The sequence below is a fragment of the Diuraphis noxia genome, unplaced genomic scaffold (genome assembly GCF_037042655.1).
Source record: "Diuraphis noxia isolate RWA-SAM2 unplaced genomic scaffold, SU_Dnox_SAM2 contig0001, whole genome shotgun sequence".
NCBI classification, from domain to species: domain Eukaryota; kingdom Metazoa; phylum Arthropoda; class Insecta; order Hemiptera; family Aphididae; genus Diuraphis; species Diuraphis noxia.
In genome coordinates, this window is record NW_028301711.1 from 8,101,246 (window position 1) to 8,110,896 (window position 9,651).

The 9,651-nt window shown below is 30.5% G+C and overlaps 1 protein-coding gene across 3 annotated transcripts; it reads left to right on the top strand.

The window, feature by feature from the left end:
* Positions 1–474: 474 nt before the first annotated feature.
* Gpo1 (glycerophosphate oxidase 1) lies at positions 475–9,241 on the top strand. 3 transcript variants are annotated; one of them, XM_015516106.2, is made up of 13 exons: positions 475–683; positions 5,024–5,127; positions 6,081–6,246; positions 6,382–6,604; positions 6,665–6,828; positions 6,888–7,182; positions 7,248–7,441; positions 7,551–7,745; positions 7,813–8,069; positions 8,140–8,298; positions 8,365–8,553; positions 8,622–8,720; positions 8,881–9,241. In XM_015516106.2, the coding sequence occupies exons 2-13, from the start codon at positions 5,032–5,034 to the stop codon at positions 8,911–8,913; spliced, it is 2,070 nt and encodes a 689-aa protein (XP_015371592.1). In that variant the 5' UTR covers positions 475–683; positions 5,024–5,031; the 3' UTR covers positions 8,914–9,241. The 3 variants fall into 3 exon arrangements, with proteins under 3 accessions (XP_015371592.1, XP_015371590.1, XP_015371591.1); XM_015516104.2 differs by having other exon boundaries at positions 478–683; positions 8,897–9,241; XM_015516105.2 differs by lacking the exon at positions 475–683 and adding an exon at positions 1,280–1,788 and having other exon boundaries at positions 8,897–9,241.
* Positions 9,242–9,651: the final 410 nt, after the last annotated feature.

Consider the following 9,651-nt stretch of genomic DNA (forward strand, 5'->3'; position numbering starts at 1 on the left):
AATTGTACAAAAACAAATACATAGCATGAAACATTTTAATTTACAATAAACTAAAAATAAAAATAATAATGATAATAATAATAATTTAAAACTTGGTATTCGATTTTGAATAAAGATTACTCTGTCCACGTGCCTTTTCAAAAGTGTTTAAGACGCGTTTTCGAATGTTTATTAAATATTTAAATGTTACTCGAGTAGTCGAGTTCCTATCTACTTTACGAGCTGCAGACACAAAGTTGCTGGCAAACGTACAACAATATATTATACGAAAATTAAACAAATAAACTTAAAACTATACACAATAATAATAATAATAAGCGCGCGCGTACACCAACGCGAAATAAAACGTGCGCGGCGTGCTCAGGTATTAGCGCGCTTGCGCCGCCGAGTATGATGTAATTTTTGCCGACCGCGCGCGGAGTCCCCAATGTCACGTCAAGCCGCCAAAGCCGCCGCCGCCGCATCAGAGGACGTCGGTCGCGATCGCTCGCGGAGGGGAAAGGAAGAGAAAAAATTGTTTTAATAATATTTTTTTTCGCGTTCCGCCGCCGACCGCCGGGCGTTTATTTTTAAAAACTCGGCCACCGCCGCCAGTCGAGTGCCGACCACCGATCACCGTCGCCGTCACCGCCGCTGCCACCGTCACTGCCGGACTGCATGACCGACACCGGCTCACAAACGGGGTGAGTACCTCCGGTTCGGTTCATAATAAAATATTATTAATACTATCATTATTAATTGTTAAAATATATTAATATCGCACGATTATTATTATTGGGTTTTGATCGAGATTTCTGTCCGGGCCCCTCCCGCCCATTTTCCGCTCTGGACGGCATTGACCTCGCTACGATCGATATCTGACGAGAACGCGCGACGGTAATAGTAATGTCGCAAAAAAAATGAAATGATAATAATAGTAATATTATTATCATTATCGTTCGTCTGCATGCCGTGCGTCTGGAGGTGATAACGATGTCCACAATGTTCGAGTTTCCGGAATCCAATCACTTGCATCCTGTCCGTCCTGTCCTGGTCGGTGAGGTTCGTCTCGCCCGTACGCGCCACCGCCAACACCACCTCCGACCTCGTGACTCGTTATTCGCGATGATAACGCTGATCGCGGCCCGCCGCCCGCACGCACTCTCGTCTTGGCTCGCGTCGTATCGTTTCGTTTTGATTCCCCTCCAAAACCGTGGGCATCGTTCGTTTTGCCGATAGCGAACGATAAACCAATAGGTACCATACTACCATTAAATAATTGTAGGTTTTTTTTATCGCAGTCACCATTGACCCGCGTTTTTACCGGCTCGCGGTGGTCAGCGATTCTGGATTCAGTGATCGTAACATACTCGTCGCGCGTCGTGTTCACTGCTCACCGCCAGTCGGCCCAGTCGTGTTCCGGACGTGTTTGTCGCGTTACGCACGTCGCCGCTGCCTGCTGCCCACCGGCCACCAGTCACTCTCGCTTTTAATTCGCCACCGTTTCGGCTCGTTTCCGGTTCTTGTCTTAATCAATTATTATTATTAATGCTATAATGTTAATATCATCAAGACATACCGTAATTAATTATTGTCACGAGTGTGTACGGTTTTCGTCCATCATAGCAACAAGAACAATATCATTATAATAATATTAATATATATTTTTTCTTCAAATTTTCGTCTGATTAATCTTTATTATCACCTATTATTATAATTCTGCGACCGTTGTCAGTCCGACGAGTGTTTCAAGTCTGTGAGCGATTTTCGTGTTTTTAATTTCGCTGCCGCCGATCTCATAACGACGAGGTATAAATGTATAATAATATTATTGAATTAATAATCTCTAAACTACCTAACTGTTTTATGATTTTACATAATTTTCGTCCACGTTCTTGCGCCAAAAAACGACCTTGGCTCTACAATCTCGTACGATCAAGATACCTGTTTTTCGTTGACTCCACTCAAACATACCTGTACTGATTTAATTACCAATGTGACCGAAGAATTATACTTAAAAAAACAGTATTCAGGGACATCAAACGTAGCCTAACTATCTACATTTAAAATAAAAAATTTTTTTGAAAAACAAAATCATCCAGTGTAGACTTTTTGAAAAATAGCCAATAATAGATACTTGTATATACCTACCTAGTCCAAATAGGATTTAAATTTACTGTAAAATATTATGTTCACGTTCCTACCTATCTACCTACTCCGGTTACAAACATCAATTGATAACATATTATTTTTCTCGGGCATTTTGTTTAATCGTTGTCACTCCGCTGTTGTTGAATGATGTGTTTACAGTCATGTATTTGTACTTTTTGTAATTATCTAGGTATTTAACATTAACATTTTTCGATGATTTATTTTTCACAAACACAAATTTTGCACATATCATTGGATATTTTATTAATAATAATTTACATGTAAAAAACTAACTTACCTACCCACATGAATTAATTATCGCTGTAACCTGTAAATAGTTTTTTTTTAACAAATATCCACCTCTAACAAAAATTTTGTTCTTTGTAATTCCTAATAAGTAATAATATTTAATCGTTTTGAATTTAACGTTAAATGTATGCAAAAAACAAAAACCTGTAAATATAAATTGGATTGGAGCTGTAGATGATAATCTAACTTTTGAAAGAACCTAAGCGTACTTAAATGTCTCTAAATGAGACAGAGATTTAACTCAGGTCGCTCCTACAACTATATCAACTATATCTACCTACTTGTTAGATAAAACATCTTATTGTAATTAAAATACTATTTCATTCCTTGTAGGTACCTAACCGTTTAGTTATGTACTGTTTAGTATGCATAAGTAATCAATGTTAATTTATTCATACAAATATACGGGCAAATATATTAAATGTGAAAAATGCTTATGAGATTGACACATTTTTTGTTATTGTTAGTTGTTAGATAAGTATTAGTAAATATATTCTGTGGCATATCTGTGTTACTAATTAGGTACTATTATAATATTATTATGTTCTAAAAATTACAGAAAACAAACATTTCCATTGGCTTCAAAAATCGTTAATTGTTTCAGCCAACCTACTGCAGTTTTATCTATAATTTTGAATGTGATATATGTAATATTACTATTGATATTATTTTAACATGATTATGTATTATAAAAAAGTTCTAAACTCCAAATTTCTGCTGGAAAATATAGTTAATAATTATTATCAGTTTACAATAAATTATCTGAGAATAAGTAATCATAAAATTAATAGTCTCATAATTAAGAGTTAACCTATTAATTATATATATATTACCTACCTACAAATCTATTTTTATTTTGTAAGAATTAAAATCAAATCAAAACATAACTAGATAACATAACAATGTATTGGTTATATTTGACAACCAATACTGTGTGAAAGAAAAAAAAAATGGCTTTTAATTGTTCAACTGACTAACTTGTCCATCCATCCACACTTATATTTATTTTGATTAAATATTGTTCTTGTTTTCTAAATTAGTTTGGGTATTTGTATGGCCATACATGAGATCAAAAACACTAAAATAATAATCCACATAATGCGTGCCTACATTTTAACACCTAATTTACATTTTAATGTCTACCTTGGTATATAGCATTATTTTGTAACTATTAAGAAATTTGTAATTAACACACTTAAAATAAATAACGAGTGGTCTAATTTTTTATATCAATATTAATTTATTCTATTTTTGTTAGTAATTGCATGAATTATATTGTGTATTTGGTTAATTAAATACTAGGTAAGTCATATTATGTTAATGAGTATAATTACTCTTATAATTCCTAACTAAATATGATTACTTATCGATTTTAATTTATTCATGCTTGTGAAAATTATTTTAATTTATGTTTAGGTACCCATTATTACAATCTAACATAATATTATCTTCTTAAAATAATATTTTTTCTTTAATAGCTTATTATTAATTTCTTGTAGCAGTGGTAAAGTGATAATCTTACAGATTTCTTTTATCTAAATGTCTTAAAATAACTAAAAAACAATTGTTATTTTAAAAATAAGAACAGATTCACTGTTGACTAATAAACAATTAATGTACATAAACTTATAAGGTCTTAAGTCATCAAGTAGAAATACAAATCGAACTAATTTTTTAGTTAAATATATTACATATAATGATGTCATCATTGTCATCTAGCTAAATACCGATGAGTGATGAATGATAGTGTGAGGTATTTATATTTATTCAAACAGAGGTCATTGTTTATTTATTGGATATTGAGAATATGAATTGTCTATGTTAATTTACAAATTAAAAATGTAATCATTTTGTTTCTTTATGGTTTTAAAATTGTTTGAATTTGAAAACAAGTTCAATATCATTCAATGTCACATTGACTTAGAAAAATGTATTAGGTTCCTCCCTATTATTTATGTAAGAAGTTTTATATTTAAAATTTGTTAAGTATAGATATACAAGTATTAGTATATTATGCATAACATGATTTGACTTTTGGCAGTTAATCTAAAGGTCTGCTAAAAAAGTATCTGGCCTTATTCCAATTAGTAAATCTGCTTCAGGATTTTAAAGAACAGTTTTTGTTTATTTAATTTCAATATTAGCCATTTTATTTGTTTGAATCAAATTAAAAAAAATTAGTAAGATTAAATTATTTGTGCATACCGTTCATTGCAGGTAATAGATACCCAATGAATACCCAATTCCTTTACTATTTTCTAACAGAGTAATATTTTAGATTGGTTTGTAACACATCAATATTTGATAATGAGTAATAATATCTACTCTAAAATTATTTGAACGTGAATCTATTTGTATATTTCAATCGTACATTAGAAATGGCTTATCAATTATTATCAGTTTATCATATTCATTGTACAATGATAAAATATGTCTTAAATAAGTAATAAACTATTCAATTATACTGAAATTAGTAAAATTTTTGGTATTTTCAGTATTATAATTTTTACTTCAAGTAAATGATAGCTTATAACAGTTACCTACATTATGTAATTTACTAATTAAATTAAATTTTTTATCTTAGATTACATAATGACGTCAAAACTTTATAATCTAATTGTTGGTGGTGCTTCAGTTACCGCTGGAGCCTATTTCTCCACATGGTTATTGACTGGAGAAAACCCAACAGTATGTATTACTTTTGTTATATTACTATTTTATTATTATTGCACTTGTTGTTTAAGTAGATACAGGGTGATTGATTTATCATAAAACACTCATTATTTCAAAAAGTATTGATTTTTTCAAAATATTTTTTTACATGGTTTCAAGTTGTTAAAAAACCTAGTTTTTATTAAAAAATTACATTTTCAAATATTTTTTATCCTTATCATTTTTTAAGTTTTTTACTTTTTTGAATGACAACATAGAGTTTTAATTTCATATTCCAAAGCAGAATATTTTTCTAAGTATTTTGATACATAAAAATTGAATTTGGGGCTAGTTGTTTATGAGTTATAAATATTTAAAGTTGTGATTGGCAGAGTGGAGTAGTACGGGGTTATTCTGCAAAATGTTTGTCCACTACTCGACTACTCTGCTTGTCTAAACTTTAAATACTTATAACTCATAAACTATTAGCCCCAAATTCGATTTTTATGTATCAAAATACTTAGAAAAATATTCTGCTTTGGAATATGAAATTAAAACTCTATGTTGGCATTCAAAAAAGTAAAAAAGTTAAAAAATGATAAGGATAAAAAATATTTAAAAATATAATTTTTTTAATAAAAACGTTGGTTTTTTAACAACTTGAAACCATGTAAAAAAATATTTTGAAAAAAGTCAATACTTTTTGAAATAATGAGTGTTGCTTGATAAATCAATCACCCTGTATACACATATAATATATATATATATATGTATTTTTTAATAAAAATATTAGGACCTAGGTAATAGGTATACTCCCTACTCTTGTCACAAGCATTGCTGACAGAGAGTAGGTTTCAAATTTATATAGCAAACTTGTTTGTATATTAAAATGTTTTGATGTTAAAAAAAAATAAAAATACATTTTAAGTAAATACATTTTATCATTACTTGTGATACATTTAATGAAAATTATTTATTTTTTACTGAAGCAATTACAAACAGTGCAAGCAGAAGCCGGTAAAAAAACTGGAAGACTACGTACATTACCTCCAAGAAGTACTCAAATCCAATCTTTACATTCAGAAGACTTTGATGTCCTGATTATTGGAGGAGGTGCTACCGGTGCTGGCTGTGCTATTGACTCAGTCACGCGAGGTAAGATATTTAGTCTAAAAATGTTGAGCCTGTTTTAAATATTAAATACGAGATTAAATATGATAATAAATTTGAATTTATAATATAATTTTAAATTAAATTTAAATTGTTGATAATGTAAATAATGATTTTCAGGTTTAAAAACTGCACTGGTTGAGTTAGACGATTTTGCGTCAGGTACATCAAGTCGCAGCACTAAACTCATCCATGGTGGTGTACGTTACTTGCAAAAAGCAATACTTAATTTAGATATGGAACAATACAAAATGGTCAAAGAAGCATTGCATGAACGAGCAACAATGCTTAAGACAGCTCCTCATTTAACCCATGCAATACCAATCATGTTACCAGTTTATGAGTAAGTTCTATTTTTTTTTATTTAATTCACATGTTTTGATTATTTCTTATGGTTATATAGGTGGTGGAAAGTTCCTTACTACTGGGTTGGTATTAAAGCATATGACCTTGTAGCAGGTTCAAAAACAGTTAAAAGTTCTTATTATTTGACCAAAAATGAAGCATTAGAAATATTTCCCATGCTTAAAAAAGATAAATTGGTTGGAGCTATTGTATATCATGACGGTATTGACAATTTAATTGTTTAGTTTGTTTAGTTGTTTCATCGGTTTGTTATATTTTAGGTCAACAAGACGATGCTAGAATGTGTCTTGCTTTAGCACTGACAGCAACTCGTTATGGTGCCACTGTAGCAAATCATGTAAAAGCAGTTCATATTCTTAAAGACGATAATGGAAAAATTAGTGGAGCACACCTCCGAGATGAACTCACTGGAAAAGAATGGGATGTTAAAGCAAAGTGCGTCATAAATGCTGCTGGGCCTTTTACTGATTCTGTACGAAAAATGGATGATAGCAATGTTAAGGAAATATGTACTCCTAGTAAAGGTGTTCATATTGTATTACCTGGTTATTACAGGTAATTTTTACTAATCCTAATATAATATATTTTTGATTTAAACAATGTATTTCTCATATTAATAGCCCTGAGCAAATGGGACTTTTGGACCCCGAAACGTCTGATGGCCGTGTTATATTCTTTTTACCATGGCAAAAGCATACACTATCAGGTACCACAGACAGCCCATGTGATGTAACATATAATCCTACTCCTACAGAAGATGAAATTTCGTTCATATTAAATGAAATTAAAAATTATCTGAACTCAGATGTCGAAGGTATATATTTAAATTGAGCTTTTAAAACTATAATTTAGATAGAAGTCATAACCGGACTTAAAATACTATATTTTTTTATATTTATTTAATATTTAAAAACTGATTTTAGTACGCCGAGGTGATGTCTTAAGTGCATGGGGTGGTATTCGTCCATTAGTGTCGGATCCAAATAAAGGTGACACTCAGTCACTGGCACGTAATCATATTGTGCATGTAAGCAAATCTAATTTAGTAACAATTGCTGGAGGTAAATGGACTACATATAGAGCTATGGCTCAGGAAACTATTGATGCTGCAATAAAAGGTTGCTTTGATTTTTTTTTTTTACTAATCAATTATTGTTTTTATGCAACTCAAGATTATTTTTACAGCTGTTCCAGAATTAAAACCAAAAAAACCTGAATGTCAAACAGATGGTCTCCAATTGGAAGGAGCACATGGATGGACACCAACTATGTATATCAGATTGGTACAAGATTTTGGTTTGGAATGTGAAGTGGCTCAACATCTAGCTACGTCATATGGTGACAGAGCATTTGCTGTAGCTAAATTAGCTAACCTTACTGGCAAACGTTGGCCAATAATTGGTAATAAAATTCACCCTGAATTTCCATACATTGATGCTGAGGTAATAATAGATTAAAATTACACTACAATTTTCTGTACATAATTTTTGAAACTTTATTTTCATTTAAAAGATTCGTTATGGAGTTAGAGAATACGCTGTTACGGCTGTTGATATGATTGCTAGACGTTTACGATTGGCATTCCTAAATGTACAAGCTGCTCAAGAAGCACTCCCAACTATTGTAAACATTATGGCTGAAGAATTAAATTGGAGTGAGGATGAAAAACAGGTTTGATATTTGACAACTTTACAACCTAAATAGATACTATTAAATGTATCATGTTACTATGTTTAGAAACAATTGAAAATGGCCCACAATTTCTTGGCCACTGAAATGGGTATGAGCGTGAACAGAGCATCTCGAGACAAAATTCCAATTACTCTATCTCAAGAAGAAGTTAAAATGTATGTGAAGAGATTCCAGATTCTCGATCATGATCACAAAGGATATGTTTCTATCAATGACATTCGTAGGAGTATGAAGGTATTTATTTTTATCAATTATTTTATTTGACGTAGTTAACAATTATACGGTCTTACATTTTAAAACAGAATGCTGGTGAAAATGTAACTGGAGATGAACTTCATGAAATTCTGAAAGAAATAGACACCAATATGAATGGCCAAGTTGAGCTGGATGAATACTTACAGGTATACATATAAATATTAATCAATTTCAACATTACTGTTTTAACATGAAAATTAAACTAAACATTTTTTTATTTTATTTTTTATTTTGAGTTTATACTAATGTTTTTTTAATATAATTTTAGTGTGATGAGTGATACCATATTAATTTATTTTATATAAGATGTGTTTTCTTTTAGATGATGTCCGCTCTTAAGTCTGGTCATATATCCCACTCTCGTTTTGCCAGAATGGCCGAATTAGAAGAATTCCATAATAAAACTCAAAGCAAAATTAGCGTGGAAAGAAGTGGCGGTGGTTTATAGATGAATATTCTATTGCGATAAATCCCAATTTATTTATTTATTTTTGGTTTTATTTTAGCATCCACAAACAACTTTTTTAGATGTTATTGAATTCTACCATAACCAAAGTATTTCTTTAATTTTAATTTTTTGTTTTGTTACAAAGTGTTACTATGTATAAAAATAAAAATTACTGTTATGACCACAATGTTAAATATAAATATAGAAAAATCTACAAAATTCTTTTGTTTTTATGTTATTATATTTTAAGTATATCTAATAGTATATATTTTTTAAATAAGTTATAAGTCAGAACTCATCTAAGTACTAAAAAAATAAACCATGTTATTAAAGTCTGGTTACTAAAAACAAAAAGAATAATTACCAAACTGTTTACAGTGTAAACACTATTTAAGGTAACACTAAATATGTCAGGTGGATGACCTTGTAGTGCAATTAGGTTTTCAGGAGGTGATAAGGAGTACTTAAATATATATTTTCAGACTAAAACTAAAACTAACCTACCCTGCATGTATCACTATTATCATTATAGGTATTTTGTTATACGTTTAATTAAGACAGTCTACTCGTATGAAATATCTTACGCTAAAAATAATGTTTAATTATTTCACTCTTATTTTATTATTTTA

Excerpts from the sequence above, each read along its gene's own strand:
- Gpo1 (XM_015516104.2), top strand. The coding sequence starts at position 5,032 with ATGACGTCAAAACTTTATAATCTAATTGTTGGTGGTGCTTCAGTTACC. Across the intron at positions 8,554-8,621 it reads ACATTCGTAGGAGTATGAAG|AATGCTGGTGAAAATGTAAC; the intron begins GTATTTATTTTT and ends ATTTTAAAACAG. Across the intron at positions 8,721-8,896 it reads AGCTGGATGAATACTTACAG|ATGATGTCCGCTCTTAAGTC; the intron begins GTATACATATAA and ends GTTTTCTTTTAG.